This window comes from Monopterus albus, unplaced genomic scaffold, assembly GCF_001952655.1.
Source record: "Monopterus albus unplaced genomic scaffold, M_albus_1.0 scaffold208.1, whole genome shotgun sequence".
Taxonomy (NCBI): Eukaryota; Metazoa; Chordata; class Actinopteri; order Synbranchiformes; family Synbranchidae; genus Monopterus; species Monopterus albus.
The window spans coordinates 261,092-277,988 of NW_018128088.1; the positions used below are offsets into that span (position 1 = coordinate 261,092).

The following is a 16,897-nucleotide window of genomic DNA, read 5'->3' on the forward strand; positions in this document are numbered from 1 at the left end:
ATAAAGAAAAACTAGAAATCCATATACTTGGAAAATTGGAACTTTGCCAGAAAGTGATTAATCAACAGAATAAACCAATAAAAAAATGGATGCTCTATGGCTCCAAAAGCTCTGGATGCTCCACTTCCTTTAATCGTTCATTAGATCCTCATTACCTGGTAAACGTCCACATCTTTCAGATTGTACTCAAGTTTGTAAAACAATCATTCTGTTAAAGTACTGAAGTTAAAGTACTGAGTGTTGTGTGTGCAGTAGGTGGAGTTCCCCTTCAACAGCTTTTAAGGACATGATGTTGCTTCTTTACTTCCTTCCTCACACCTTTCTAAGATTCTGTGTTAAAGCACTTCTTCAAACAAACAAACAACACTGTTCATATTTTGTAATTGATCCTGGTGGCTGTTGACATTTTCATGTGAAACTTGTGACTTGTCAGAAGGGCTTTTGTTACTGGCTGAGACCTGTGACATAACACTTGCTTAAAGATGGCTCATAAAAAAAGGGCGATGTTACCTGAGGGCTGCAGTTAGAAGAGTGTCTGTTGTTCATTAGTGGCTGGTAAACCGTGCACGGTAGGAATATTATAGTAGTACTTCAGGTAGGACTGACAGAAACATCGAAATACCAGACAGGCACCCAGGCTTGCCAAGGTAAATCTGTGGTCTGTAGCCTTGCTAAAGAGTGTGGTTGGTACGGTTTGTTAAGTCGTTGGTATTTCATAAGATGTAGTGGGTTTCCTAGTTAAATATCTAATATGGTGTTCTTGGTGGAAATGGAAACCACGTGTTGTTTTGAAGACGGCATAAAATGGTCTTTTTGTTTCTGCAGACACAAACTGAAACTTTTGCTATTGAAGTAAAAATTGGAAAATCTTTACCATAGTACATCAGGAGATTATAAGAACTGTTTTAATATTACAAATCACCGGTGACCATAGTAGCATGTCTAGTGAAACTGCAGAGAGAACGAGGAGTGAACTATATTTTTCTATTTTATTCTGTAATTATTGATCAATTTGTTCTTGCTGGGGTTTTTCTCCTATCGCTGTAATGCCGACTTGTTGCTGATAAATATCAACAGCATTGCATTGTTTTTGCTTTGTCTTCGTAGGTCCATACAAAGTTCCACTGTCGACAAGCACACACTCCAGGATCAGACACCTCTTGCCTCTCTTTTTCCTACGATGGCATGACTCTTGCTACACGTGGCGGTAAGAAAAAGACCTTCACTTTATCTGCCAAACCCCAAAGCCAGCGATTGCACATGTTGAAGTTGCTTTCATCAGCAGTCCAGCTCTGAACCTTCAGTTTTTAGCTCCAATGCTTAGTCCCTCATTGAAACTGGTGGTTTTTAAGCAGCGAAATAGCTTGTTTTTTTCTCAGCGTGTAAACAAGCAGGGACTATCACCAACAAAGCAAAAGGCCCACAAGAAATATATAGGCAAAAACACCTGAGTTTCTCCTCGGTATGTGACATAGTCAAGAGGTTTCTAACACGAAGATAAACAGGAATACCTGTCTAAGAGTCCTTCACACAACACAGTTCTATAATGTAAATAGAAAATAACTCTGTCTGACTCGCTGTACAGAAAGGAAAAAGTAGCGCACTACAGTGAATTAAATAACCTCTTAGACAGTTCCACTTAGGTGATTTTCTGAGGAATAAATTTCACAGTTTTTCTCCATCTATTCTTTTTTTAGGTGATGACACTCTGAAGACATGGGATATACGCAACTTCAGGAAGCCTGTGAATGTTGCTGCTGGACTGACCAACTACTTTGCCATGTGAGACTTTTTAACTCATCTAATTACAATCTGCCTGTTTGTTGCTCTTGTACATTATGTGTGGATTATGAACTGACTTTGTTTGTGTATGTTTTATTCTGTTAGGACTGACTGCTGTTTTAGCCCAGATGACAAGCTTCTTGTAACTGGGACATCAGTGAAGAAAGACGAGGGAAGCGGGAAGCTGGTTTTCTTTGACCGAGCTACTTTTCAGAGAGCCCATGAAATAGAAGTCACCGATGCAGTAAGTTCCTCCTGGGCCTCAACAACCGCAAATGCTCTCCTGACAAAATGTTTTTCATCTGGTTGATATATGTTGGTTACAAACCGTAATAACCCAAAATGATGCACAGTGGAAAAAACCCACAGTGAAACAGAATGAAAATGAAACCCAATGTGGATGTCATTTCTTCTCCACATAAGTAATGTGAGATCCAAAAAAAACTGCAGTCTTGAAATATTTTTATAAGATTTTATCTTGTTTAAAACACAACAGTTGACAGCCATAAAGATTTACACGGCCTGATATGGAGATTGGTTTAACTTGAACCCACCGTAGAATTATTGCACAAGGTTAGAACTTCAGTCTGTTATTTATTTTAACTGTCCTGTAGTAATTTCTAAAAGGAAATATTTAGTTGTGTGAGTTAAAACTGTGCAGCCAGCAGCCTATTATTTATAATAATGGTAGAAACACAACACTACAGACATTACCTAAAATCTCATTTGAATTTCTATCAGTTCATTCATGGTAAACACTTTTTTTCTATGACTAAAACCAGTTATCATTTTCCAGTTCTCTGCCAGTTACGAGACATTTTGCCTTTAAATCACTGTCTCCGTGCACATGGTCATATCCTAACAACAAAGCAATGTACTGTGTGCATTTTTTCCATCTTAGGCTGTGATGAAAATTGAAAGTTTAGTTAATTGGAGAAAATATGGATGAAGATTAAGAGTTAAGAACAGCAGTGAAGGCAAAGGAGGAAACTTTAAAATGGTTTGAATCAAACTATAGCAGGGGAAAGTGGAGTAATGTGACCTTTTCTTGCTGTAAGTAATACCCACAAACCTTTGGCAAGGCAGCTATTGATTCATTTACACGTACCGCCTTTGAGTTATATGAAATAGAAGTGATCAAATTAAATTATCTATGGATACAGTCAGCATGTTCCATTCACATGCACAGACTACACTGCCACACATTTTAGCATGCTATGAACTTCATACTAATCCTGCTTTCTCAGAAATCCATTTGGTGATGGCAACTAGCCATACGTGCTGAAATGAAAGGCAGAGGTGCTGTCTTCAGTAGAATTCTTTTTTTTTTTTTTTTTTTTTTTTTGCTTCCTGCTCTTCTGCCTCTCCTTCTTTAAGCCGCTTTCAACAGATCCATCTCAGTGTATGTGTAGTCATAACAGTGAGGTCTGATAGAGGCTCTTCTGCCTCTCCTTCTTTAAGCCGCTTTCAACAGATCCATCTCAGTGTATGTGTAGTCATAACAGTGAGGTCTGATAGAGGCTAATGGCTTCTAACTTGGTCTCCCTGACTAAAGCATGAGACTTTCACATTGGCCATTGGGTGAACAGCTTCAACAGAGGGGGAAATAGACAAAAGCTGGGTTAGTGTGTGTCTGTGCTTCCCCCTGCCATGGCAGCCAGCTGCTGCTAGCTTGGGAGCCTTGGCATCCACACTAAGTGCTCACCCTGCTGCACAGTTGCACTAACTGAGGAGAGGGTGGTCTGTGTTTTGGTGGCCCCGTTTTATCCAAGACTTTAACAACAGTTCTGAAATGTATTACAAATACTGCATTTTCTTTTATTTACTGTCACTTTCTTATATAAACCTGACCTGAATTTCACTTTAGGGTTTAGAAAACATGAGCAACTGAATTACACTAACTTTGATAATGTGCCATGCGTCTGTCAATTTAAATAAAAGCATTACGGCTGAGTTCAAAGTTGAGTGTAAGCGTTCACGTCTGCACACACTTTTTAACAGAGAGCTACATGACCCTGTCAGCACAGATGTCTGAAGTTACAGTAAAATGAAGGAAAAATGACAGGACCTTGAAATTGATTTGACTCGGTTCCCTGTTGGGTTATTTGATTTCTAAGCATAGCATTTTAACACCAATATTGTCACTGTTAATTGACTGACGGTACTTGAATTTACCACAAAAATGCCTTTGCTGAGACAGAGATGTCTGTCTTGCACCACTGTTTGTGCCTTTGGCTCTCAAAATTGATAGTATCGCTGTAGACAGAATCAGTGAATCACATGAGCTGCTTTGGTTCAGAGAGTCTGTTTAGATCTTAACCTTGCATCACTCAGTGGACATTTGTCTCCTCTTTCACTTTGCTAAAGAGGGTAAACATTTGGATGATGTTTCCATTGGGCTTTCACTGATTCCACTATCTGCCGTTGTGAGGAACTGAAAACTCTTCTGTCTGTGCACTGTTTGTCTGCTATACAGAAATCCAGGAGGTTTCCCAGAAAATCCAAACCAGTGCCACAGAAATTGCAGTCTAGAGACACATTATATTAGAGAATGATGAAATTCTTCTACAACTTGATGAGAAAAAAATCGAAGGGGTTTTTAATGGTAGTCGTCCTCATTTGTTGATAACCAAAATCATTTAGTGTAATACTGCAAATTTAAATTTCCTTTCTGGCATGTTGACATTCACTGGACAAATGAAAACACAGGGAAATGTGGAGAATTATATGGAAAGGTATTAATAAAGTTTTAGGGGCTGGGACAGTAAGAGTTATCACCGGATAGTCCAGCCTAAACCATTTGACCACGTCCATGTCCTACATTGCTGAATTGCTACTTTTTATTGTATTTTAATGTTTATATTTGATAAAGTTTTCAGAAAATGTACCCTCTTCTCCACCAACTCACTAGTGCTATAACTCTTATCTTATCTACACATAAATAGATCATCTGTGCCAATTTTGTTTTTGCTGCAGATCAGTTATTTCTGGTTGACATGCACTCAGTGAACCTGATGAATGTTTTGTTTACTATGTTTACATCAGCCATCTGCTTCTGTGATGGCCCAAGAATTTAAGTGCAGTCTCTATAAAGTGGCATACCAGGCAGACAAGTGAAAGGAAGGGCCACCAATCATTTCTAACTAAACAGTCTACATAACCCCAGACCTGGATTCTGGGTGTGCTTGGGAGCAGAGGCTGTTTTAGGTGCTGTTTGGTAAATACTTCAGACTGTCTTAATCTTCCCTTAGTTCATCAAAAGGGTCAGCAACCAGGTGAGACTCTGCTGACTATCAAAGCTCTGAGCTTTTGGCTTCATTTCAAATGGAGAAATCCAGCCCACGCAGTCCTCAATCATCTTCTATAATGTGTGTGCATTTAGAAACTGTTACAGCATAAAGTAAATAACAGAAAAAGTATTGGTGCCATTCTTATTAAATGGATCAGAAACGGTTAGATGAGACACATTACCACATTGCACACGGCTTCTTCGGCACTGTCATTAATTAAATGGTAAAAACACAACCAGCCTTCAAAAACAGTATAAATACTAAATGTGCCCAAAATTAAAATTCATGTTGGTGCATGATTGTTTCAGCTCCAGTTAGAGTTGCATTATCTTGTACACAGAAGAACGATCCCACGGACGAGGATTTTTGTAGATGGGAAATATTTTGGCCAGCTTTGCTAGTTGCTGTTTGCCCACGCTGCACCTACCATCTCATGCTTGATGGCTCTCGAACAGTGAGCTGCTCCGTGTGCTATGCTCTTTAAGGAGGCCTTGATACGAATGGCAGGTCTTTCATCTTTAGTAAGAGCAGCCAAGCTTAAAAGGTAGACGGGAGGCCCTAACTCCTTTCTTTCTTGTTCGTCTTACCAAGTATGTCTTGTGGTGGTTCCAGTAAGGTACAGTAGTTCTCGGACATGTGCCCATTCAGTGTGTAGTTGAGGTGCTAAGACAAATGTTCTCCCTTCCCCTGTTGCATTCATTTGGCTTGTGTAACTCTGTTTCTCAGACCCAGTACACATTTGGATCCACTTACCAGCGACTAAACAGCTGTGACTGTTGTGTCCCATTAGTGATGCATAACTTTATTTCATATTCACCATCAACACTGGGTGAGTGACTATTGTCTTATTTATCCCTAATTGGCCTTTGGCATTTTAATCAGATAGAAGGCTGCTACCGAAGAACTGTCTGATTAAAGTTTCCTTCTTTATGATGTGATGTAATTTTGTGGACATGAAGAGTAAACAGGGCTTCCTAGAGTATAAACACACTGCTCTGAATATCTGGAAAGCAGCCTTGTTGTTGGACTGGACTGAGCTGTGCTTGGCTGTGGATATCTTAGTTGATCCAGCTGGGCCGGGCTTCACTGAGCTGGTCTGTTTTAGGCTTCTCTGCTCTATCTGTTTGACTTGTTCTGCTGTTGACAGAATGATTTGCTGGGGTCTGAAGAGGTAGTTTTCAGAACTTGAATGGACTACAGTTACTTGGCTGTGTTGTTACTTATATTTTGAATTTATTGCCTGATTTGGGTCGGTCTCTACTGGCTCGTTGTGCTGTGCATAGGGTGAAATCCTCAAGCTTTGACAGCACTGTGGAGTCTAACAGAATTCCTAGCTGTTGGCTCTTCTTCATTTGTAGGGGCTGTCGAGTTGCTTTAGCAGCCCCCCTGTCAGGGCAGTTTAAAATCAATTACACATTTACACTGTGAAGCACATCCACAGTGGGTAGATTAGATTGGTTCATGGTACATGCGCACTGATACATGTTCTTATAAGTGTTGAGGTTTTTATGTGAACATCTCCCTGAGGACAAATACAACAGATTTTCACGTATTCGTTAAAATAACAGTTTCACATGAAGATAATGCAGTGCAAACATATTTACATTAGTACTTATTGAGTAATTATAGAAACCACTTAGAAACATGGAATATGTGAGGTGCTTGTTAAGCACATGCTGTTTTAAAGTATTTTCCAGATATTTCTGTCAGTCACAGCTAGCACTGCTTGAGCAGACTAAATCTCGTCTGTCCCATGAGTCCCATGAGCCTGATAGTGTAGAAATGTACAGATGGGTGACAAACTAATGGAAAAACCAAAAAAGTGTCTTAGTGTGGTGTTGGGAAATCACATTCCAACAGAACAGCTTAACACCTTGGCATTGATTCTACAAGTGTCTGAATTCTACTGGAGGGATGAACACCATTCTTCCCAAAGATATTCTCTTATCTGGTGTTTAGATGATGATGGTGGTGGTGAAGCTGTATAACACGTAAGTCCAAAGTCTCCCATAGGTGCTTCACTGGGGTGAGATCTGGAGATTGCAAAGGTCATAGTGTATGAGCCACATCACTGTCATACTCATCAAACCATTCAGTGACTCCCTGTGCCCCATGGTTATGGGCATAGTCATCCTGGAAGAGACCACTCATTCATTCAGGTTTTTCTTTTAGTTTGTCACCTGTTTGTATGTATGATGATAAATTCTAGTAGATCATGAACAATTCTAACTCGCTGTAAGCACAAAGTCTTATTTATGTTTCATAATTGCATGGAAATTTTACAAAGATGTGTGTTATGCCATTTTATTTGTTATGACAGAATTTATTTGCATGTAGAACATTTGTTTGTCATTTTTTAGAGCTTTTATAATAATGAAGTAAAACCACATTTAGGCATGCATGCACATTTCTCTTTGTACATCTATGCATGAGTACTTTTCAGTACTTGTATTTGTGCTGTTGTATACTTGCATGTGTATGATTGTGTGCAACACTGAACAGCTGGGCATTAAGCAGCTTTCAGCACCAATGAATCTGGATGTCCCAGTCATATTTCTGCCCACCCCCCATCCTGTGTTCTTGTCCTAGACCCCTGCCCCCCAGATTGCCATCTCTGTTTGACATAAAGATGATCCAAACGCTCACTCAATCTCTCTCCAAAATTCTGTACAGGACATACACAACCACATCAGCTACATATAGATGTGTATGAATGACACTCCTACATACAAATCATCATAGAAGGTTGTGATGCTTTAATAATTTGTGTGAAGAAAGGAGGCATTGCTGCCGGAAGTTTGGTAGCTCACATATAATACACCGAACAAAGGGTCGTCATCACTGCCCAACAACTGTTCACGTATTTCTCCCTGCCCCTCTTTTGCTCTGTCTCTGTCTCTCTCTCTCTCTCTCTCTCTCTGCGCGCACACACACCTCTGGATAAATGTGGTCACATTTGCGTATTGGCACTGGGCCATCTGTCACACACAGACAGGGCTCCTGCCCTCATCCCAACAACCAAATATAGTCAACTAGAGCAGCAGAGCAGACTGGGACTGATCCTCACTGTGCCATACACAACCTGGGCCACACACTCACAATGCTTATGACAATAAAACATGATTGTTAGTTTTTGCTGACAGAGAAGCAACAACATCCTTACAATTTTGACCCATAAGAAATAAAGTTGTTTACCACTTGCTGTTTTAAACTATGACTTTCTTTCCTATCTCCTTCAGTTACCATACACACACAAAAACCCATTAAACTACATTTTGTTGCTTCTGTCTGTCTGTGTGTGTACAGAGTGTCGTCCGCTGCCTGTGGCATCCAAAACTTAACCAGATAATGGTGGGAACTGGGAATGGGCTGGCCAAGGTCTACTATGATCCTGTCAAAAGCCACAGGTATGTTTGTTTTTAGGGATACATCTAGTGTTATTTTATATTTTTTTATTGACAGGTGCCCTAAAATAACACCACCAATGAATTTATCCTTCAGATACAAACCTACTGTTATACTGGAATACATAGTCCTTCATTATAGTCAACACAGCAAGGGTAGTTTATTCCTCTCAGCTTGTAAAGCAGAGTAAACATGAGCATATTTGCTCATGGGCAGAACATAGGTGCTCTCTGTGATTTGAAAATGCAATCATCAGATTAGCAGGTAAAATTGAACTTTTCATCACGTGTCTCTGTGTTAGTTGAACAACATATCAAAACAGAATCATTTACCGTTGCTCCAAATGACAACTATGTCACCCAGTGTATCATCATGGCTCTTGTATGTCTTTTTCATGTTTTCTGGAGAAGAGTTCTGTTGCATAGAGGCACAAGTAACACTAGACTGTGGCTGTGAATAAAAATAGCTTATATTTAATACCTTATTTTCTATATGATATCATCAGATAGCATCATTTGTAACCAACTGGCTCTTTTCCAGAGGGGCTAAGCTCTGTGTAGTGAAGAGCAAGCGGAAAGAGAAACAAGCAGAGATGCTAACGCAAGATTACATCATCACACGTAAGTTCTTCCATGTCTGTGCTCATGCACACGTAAACCTTCAAAGAAGAAGAGTTTGCAATTTAATGATCTTTGAACCTTATTCCCTGATATCTTGCCGTGCACATCATGCAGTTTTACACATTGCCTTTAAATGATAAACTACCTAAGCAATTAAAGTGGCTTTCTCAGTGATGTGCATGATGTAACAAGTGGAGCGTGTTCTTAAGTATCTTCCTTCACATGAAGAACAAAAATGCCAACCGTAGTTTACACACACTCTCACACACACACACACACACTGAACCACACTAGTAACGAGGAATGAGAGTCTTCAGGGCTTTCACAGGCCCATTAGTTGATGGAGTAGGGTGTGGATGAGTGGATCAACAGCAGAAGGGCACTATGCCACGCGGCAACCATGTGGTCTACAGTCATGCTTGATCACGCTAGACACAGCTGCCTCTCCCATGTCTGCTGGCGTGATCTCCTCCACACCACGCGTGCACTAACTACTCCCCTACCTGTCATCCTGTCATATCTCCAAAACATGAGGCCATCATCTCTTTTTGCGTGCCTCCCACTCCTTTGCCTGCAGAATGAAGTCCTGTATCTATAGAAAGAGAACTGCTGCTGACACGTCGTCCCCGATTGGCTGCCAAGACCAAATTCAGACACCATTTATTGTTTTGGACTACTGCTGCTTTTTCAGATGCAATTATGTGCATCGTGATTTAATTGTCATGTCATCAGGGTGTGAGGTAGCCAGGCATTTGACTGGTACGAGCAGCAAGTGACGCACTTGGTGCCTCGGCACTGGAAAATTAAAAGGTACAGGAAGCAAGTGATGGCCCATTGAGAAAAGCGAGGGAATCTGTTAACAGTAACCTTTTTGCTTAATGGAGCATAGAGGAGAAGAATTAACACTGAACAGCGACAGGGCTCCTGAATGGAAAATCGCTTTATCTAGCCCTTTACTGAAGTGTCTTTTTTGTAACCCGTGAGGATGAGAGTAGAGCACACACTGACTTTACACAAACACTAATGCTTACACACACACACCCACTCTGTCTTTATCACACACCTTTGAGGGCACTCATTCACATTTACTCACGCACACGTTCTCTCACACTCAGGGATTTAAGTGCTGAGGGCCTTTATTGTGATAGCGTTCACAAAAGTGTGAAATGTGGCAGAGTGATTGTCTGAATCTAAATATGGGGGTTATAATGAATTTGTCACTGTGCACTATGGCGGAAAGAGTACACAAGAAGAGAGATGCTGCAAGTTCTGCCGTTCTGCAAGGTGTAGAGTAGTACTCGTGGAGATGGAGTTTCAGAAAACACTTCGTGGAAGTTATATACGTAGGCTGAACATATTGCCAGATGCCCTGCCTGCTTATTTGTGCAGTTATATTATGTGATCTTGCTGTCTGAGTTACCTAAGCAACTTGATTATCTTTGTTTACCCTGTGTGTCTCCAGCTCATGCCTTACCCATGTTCAGAGAGGCCCGACAGAGGAGTACACGAAAACAGCTGGAGAAGGACAGACTTGACCCAAAGAAGTCCCACAAGCCAGAGCCCCCTGTGTCTGGACCAGGTAACATGCATTTGTTTTGTTTTGTTTTTAGCTTTTATTAGTGCAAACAGCAAAACATCAGGTAAACAGAATAAACTAAAATGTAACAAAAATAAAAGAGAAAGACAGGATTTAGTGTCTACAATCTCTGTGCCAGGGAGATGACAAATCAAAGACAAAAAATCAGAACAAATACAGTCATTTCAAATATGAGTAAAGTGATGAGGCATTGCCAAGTCTAGCAGTTGTTTTTGAAGCATATTAGATATTTGTAAGTGGATGAGTACATGGTTCTCCAGAGGCAGATGTACAAGTCTACAGTTGTTGAAGTGTTTGCTGTGATGTAATCCAGCCTAAGTCAAAAACTATGACAGCACTGCTCCCACTTGGCCTATCAACGGTTCATTATAGCCTGCTGTTGCTTCATAACTGCTGCAGCATAATGATGCATTGTGAATTTCCTCTGGACCCATGTTCATTGTGTTTATATTTTTACATGAATACACACATAGATTAACACACCCAATCACAAATGCCACACCTGTGCCTGATCATGGATATAGTTTGAGCTTCATTCCAGCCAGACAACCTTTCCTGCTTTTTTGTTTTCCATCTGGCCCACTGCTGCTAGTTTTTCACTTTCACTTTTTTTTTTCAATTACAACTATTAAATTGCTCCACATGCAATAAAGTACACCTTTTGTACATGTTTAACGTATTTAGATGTGGAACATAAGAATAAAAAATCTTGAAATGAAATTTACAACCAATTTAGAACAGAACTGAACTAATGACAAATACTTATAGCAGCCACCAGGGGCAAATCAAATGTTTTGTATTTAAAGGAGGTGTATTTGTATTTTTCAGCTGTTCATTGGTTTTTCCTTGTTTTACTTAAATGACACTTTATAAGAAAGGAGCGCTGCTTAGCTAAATGACATTAATTAGAAGGTACACTAAGTACTCTATTTATGTATGAAAACATGTAGAGTCACAGAGATCGAGATGAAAACAGGTTTGACCTCCTGATAGCACGCCAGTGGTTTTTAGACGACAGGCTGTCTTTATATTGTTTATCCCCTATGTGAAATTACTTTGCATAAGTGTAAGGTAATGTTTGGTGGTTGGCTGACTGCTTACAAGCAATGGAAAAAGGTGCCTCTCTATCCCCAAACAGCCCTACTGCCCAACTATAGCAGGAGATCCCTCTGTGTTTAACTGTGTGAATGTACAGTATATGTGTTTGGGTCTGTGCACGCACATGTGTGGGTATCCTTTACTTGATCTTTTCAGCCAACTGTAATAACGTCCTTTCTGGAAAGCAGGACGGTTTTTTCTCCCTAAAAAATTCCTTTAAGCCCAGTCACATCCAGCCAGCAGTGCAGAACTACTGTAACTACAGCAAATATTTCATGCACTCTGTTTTGGAAGAAGAATGGAATAACTGTAGAAAACAGAAATCTACCCTAAGTTTAAAAAAAACTTAGGACTACAGTTGTGTATTTACACACACCACTGATACATCTGTGAACATACAATTAAAGGAATAGTTCAACATTTACTCACTTTCTTGTTGACTGTTAGAAGATCAGTAACACACTCATACAGTATGTGTGCACTTGGTATGGAGATCTGTCTGGGAAGTGAGAAAGAGAAACAGTTTGCCTTCCTCTTTCCGAAGTTCAAAAAACATGACTGACCAGCACATCTAATGCTAAATAACTGTCTCTTGTTTAGTTTGTTTAGTATGAAAGTAGGAATGTGAAAATGTCAGTTTGTGATTTTACAGAAGGTTACAGTATGTTTTTCTTGATGAGCAACATTTTTATTTGTCCACCTAGCAACATCTCTGGTGATCTGACAATGTCCTGCTGACACAAAACCCTTGTGTTGTGTCCAAAATGACTCCCTTTTCACTTATTCACTACTCCCTATATAATGTACACTAAGTACTGTAGTTCATTCAGTACTGAACAGAAAATTGGCATTTTGGACACTGACTAATCATCAACATTTTACATCATCACTAACGGCTGTAATTTGTGCAACAGCTAATAAAATGTGGAGTGTTGCATTGTGGGGGTTTTGAGTTCACTTAGTGGATAGATTTACACACTCAGCATTCTGACACCACTACAACAGGGTGAACACACTATATAGTGATTTCAAACACAGCCTTAGAAACCACTGCTTCATTTGGTTAAAGTGTAAAACAACTGGGAAATACTACCAATGAATTAATTAGTATAAAACATTACTGAGATGCCTGGTGATTCAGTGGAGTTCAGCAGTAATCATTCAACATAAAATCCTGGGTTTCATGTTGAATCCATAAGCTACTGGGTTAGCCAGCTCGACGGCTAAAAGCAATTAACAGTCCTGAAAACAGTGTACATACTATAAGTGTGGTAAATGGTTTGGGTAATATTTAATTTTTACTTTCTATATTATGAGATTTTTAAGAGGTACAGTATTATGCAATGCTCTATGATTATGAACTTCTACCACTGGGAGCACCAAATTCTGCTCTACAGCTTTAACTAAGTTGCCTTTTTTTAAATCACAGTCTATATTTTTTAAACTAAACTGACCTTTGAGGTATGTTAATATTTCTATATGTTAGCGTGTGTTGCTAAAATAGCACGTCATACTGAATTCATGTGCATCAGTCTAACATTTTTATTATAATATGTGCTCGTTTTAATATTAGAATAGATGTGCGGGGTTTTTTTTGTTTACTTCAGTCTTAACTGTCTATTCTAATGCGCTCATCATGTGTCCTGACAGGTCGTGGAGGCAGAGTAGCAGCTCATGGTGGCACTTTGTCTTCATTCATTGTGAAGAACATTGCTTTAGATAAAACGGATGACAGCAACGCCCGAGAGGCCATCCTACGTCATGCCCAGGAAGCTTCAGAGAACCCTTACTGGGTGGCCCCGGCGTACACACAGTAAGAAAACGCTCTCCTTAATTTGTAAAAATATGAATCGTTCATGCGCTTCAGTTTGTTACTTCACTCACTCTGGCTTTGCCCTCATTGGTAGACAGAGGAAGCTGTCTATTGAGAGTGCTGCTTATGGCATTTCAGTGGTACTTGGGTTTCTTCCTACTGCTAAAAGAGTTTTACTGTTACACACTTCATACTGCAGAAAGGAGAGGAATGGGCAGTTACAGATCACTGTCAGTCAGTCAACTATATAAGTGTGAAAACTGTGAGCCAGATCAGTCTGTTTCACAAAGTCCTGCATGCAAACGATCTAAAGCTAAAAATACTAGAACTACTTAAAGCCTCAGCTGGCCTGGGTAGAAGAAATTATCTAACTTTGTTTTCTTTAATTTGCAGTCCAATGCTTTGTTCTAAAATTGTCCGAAAGTGTTAAATCATCATATCATCCCTTTAGGACCCAGCCAGTGCCTGTGTTTGCAGAAGAATCGGAAGAAGATGAAGAGGCTGACAACGAACCAGAGTGGAAGAAACGCAAGATATAAGGCACAGTAAAAACAGCAGTTCATTTTATAAAGGATAGCTGACAGGGCTGACTTGTGGCTGGATATACCGCAACATAACCACAAGGTCTGAAGATTGGTGCCAGGACACTGAGTTAGTGTCAGAAACTCTGAATAGGAACATCAAATACATGACTAAATTGTACAGACCCCCTCCTGCCAAATGTAAAGATTGTTTTAAGAATTTACATGCATGCTTCTCTGTTAAGAGGAAGCACAGAGATGTGCAAGCATAATTTAATTCCTTACAGGTTTATGTTCCTGTCATTGCTGTTCATCAGCCACTTGGCATTTTATCTCTTGTTTTGATTGTATGGACTTTTTTTTTCATAATTTCTATTGTCCTTGCATCCCATGTCTTCAGAGTTCGCTAATGCCTCATAAATTGCCTCCAGATTTAGTGTCTGGTTCTGCTCATCAACTATGAACAACAGTTTGCCAGTATGTAAAACATAAACTGCAAAGAAGTACAAACATTTCCTCCTCAGTTTGGAATGTTTTTAAAGGGGTTACTGGATAATTTCATCAGATATGATATACATAAATTCATACAAGCCTTATCTAACTTGGAGTTTTTCTGCATACTATATTCCAACCCAAAAACTAAATAAAAAATGTGTATTCTCTAGTCAAACAGTGATATATTTTCTGCAAGGTGAGGTCTGGAGAAACAGATCTGTGTAGTACCTCAGCCCTACATTGTGTACACACCTTGAACCCCTGCTTAATGGCTCACTCTCTGACCTTTTCTGCCATTTTCTCATCAGCATTTACATATCTTCTTTGCACAGTGGAAACATTCTTGGGTATCTTGATTTACAGCTCAGTGGCCCTTTACTGCTCGCTTTTGTTTACTGTACGACCCTGGGCTAGTGTTCAGGAATGCAGAACAGGAGGGGACGCCACACTGTAGAAGCCATGTTTCAAAACATCCCCACAATTCTCCATTTAACCCAAATTTTCATCTTCAATTTTACACAATGCTTGTATAAACATAATCCAGGCAAATTAGCACCATCTGGCACCAGTGAATTATTGTACATGGTAGAATACCAGCAGACATGCTTTTTTAATAGAAACAAGTTTAATTTTGTAAAAAGTTATAAAATGGATATTGTACAAAAATAAAGTTTGCCAAGAGCTTTGGTTCTGTAACACAAAACAAGTGAGACGACATGACAGGTTTTTTCACAGGTGTTAATACAATGAGTGAAAACAAATCTAGTCCTTTCTTCTAATATTAACACTGAGGATTTATTTGCATCTTTACCTTTTTCTTGTTTACCTTTGCATCAAAACCCGAGGGCTAATCACCAAGGAACAGCTGAGCAAACAGGTATGAAGAAGAGAGGATTAGCGGTCACAGTTTACCCACTTTAAAGTATGGTATCAAGAAGTAGCTGGGTGCTCTGTGGCTTCTGGGAAGCCTCCTAACTGCACATTCTCATCTGGAAAGGCTTATGCACGAATCTGTTGTTACAGGGAAAGATGATCCAATTGATAAGGTATGCTGTGATAAAAACTAAAATCTTTTGCGATCTGTGTATGTTTGGCCTAAATTCAGCTTGATGCCATGGATTTGTTCTGTGTGCAAGGGGATTACATAGTAAAGCTGGCTGTCTTGCTGCTGGGTGGGCACTGATACCTTGGTCCCTAATCTGTACTAACATCAGCACCTACTCAGGGGCTCACTTTGTCCCATTTCAAACTGTCCCCTTGTAGGGACCTGTTGGGAACATGCTTTTAAAGAGCACCCTGCTTTCCTGGATGTTTTTTGTTGTTGTTGCTGTAGTTAGTTTTTTTTGTTTAGCTTTGTTTTTAAACAATAATTTAGTAATAAACCAAGCTGAACAAGTTATTACATGTAGAAAAAGCATGCCGCTCTTACACATCGTCTTTCCTCAGCCATTCCAAAACATATTTTTTCGTCAAAACATTCAGTCTTGAGATATTTACATCTGCTTCGCGATGACAGCTGCTACAGTAGCTTCCTCAAACTGCCTTCATGAAAACGTATTTGCCAGCAGGGATATTTGGTTAAGACTCATGTTAGAGGATCACTTTCAAATCCCCTTTCAGGGAGTAAGACCTGTCTCTGAGCCGAGACAGAAACATAGGCAGTCCCATGAACTTTAAAGCCTAGTGGGATAGTAACCGCTGCAAAGCCTTTGCTCAGGCTTGGTGCAAGGCCAGAGTGAGGTTTCGGGTAACATACGCTGATAGGCAGGCATTCTAGCAGCTTCTGTACTCTGTGACTCAAAGGATGGATCCTCAAAAGGCTCCTACAGAGAGACCGCTACTCTCATAATGACTTTAGATTTCGATTAAACAAGGTGATGGCTCCTGTTTGGAGTGACATTAAATATATTCTGGAATATTAACTTGAAAACTGTCTTGGAAGTAAATCAGCAGTAAAGAGTTCATTTTTACAGTATAATGAATTGACTGTTGGATTAAAAAACATCTGATGTCCCCACCATCTTTGCATGGTCACGTTACTAAAAAACAGAGGTGAATTGTCTAAGAAAAAAAAAATCTACCCCACCATTCCTCAAAATGCTACAAAACAACAGATCACTTCAATCCAAAATCTATTGGTCCCCTCCTCTGTGTTTCTTTCTACCCTCCCTTAACTGTAGAGGTAAAGGTGATTGTTTTTGGACTCATGAACTGAGCAACCATGGAATCTAAAAGAAGCAAATCAGCGCTCTTAGGATGTGTAGGTCAGTGTTTAG

General features: G+C 39.8%; 1 protein-coding gene across 2 annotated transcripts in view; it reads left to right on the forward strand.

The window, feature by feature from the left end:
* wdr70 (WD repeat domain 70) overlaps positions 1–14,790 on the forward strand; it is a 35,919-nt gene extending 21,129 nt beyond the window's left edge. For both annotated transcript variants that reach the window (XM_020618643.1, XM_020618644.1), the window contains exons 11-18: positions 1,108–1,207; positions 1,698–1,782; positions 1,888–2,026; positions 8,379–8,479; positions 9,018–9,097; positions 10,560–10,676; positions 13,443–13,605; positions 14,057–14,790. In XM_020618643.1, coding sequence (XP_020474299.1) covers positions 1,108–1,207; positions 1,698–1,782; positions 1,888–2,026; positions 8,379–8,479; positions 9,018–9,097; positions 10,560–10,676; positions 13,443–13,605; positions 14,057–14,144 — 873 coding nt within the window. In that variant the 3' untranslated portion in view covers positions 14,145–14,790. The remainder of the gene's footprint in view (positions 1–1,107; positions 1,208–1,697; positions 1,783–1,887; positions 2,027–8,378; positions 8,480–9,017; positions 9,098–10,559; positions 10,677–13,442; positions 13,606–14,056) is intronic.
* The last annotated feature ends 2,107 nt before the right edge of the window (positions 14,791–16,897 follow it).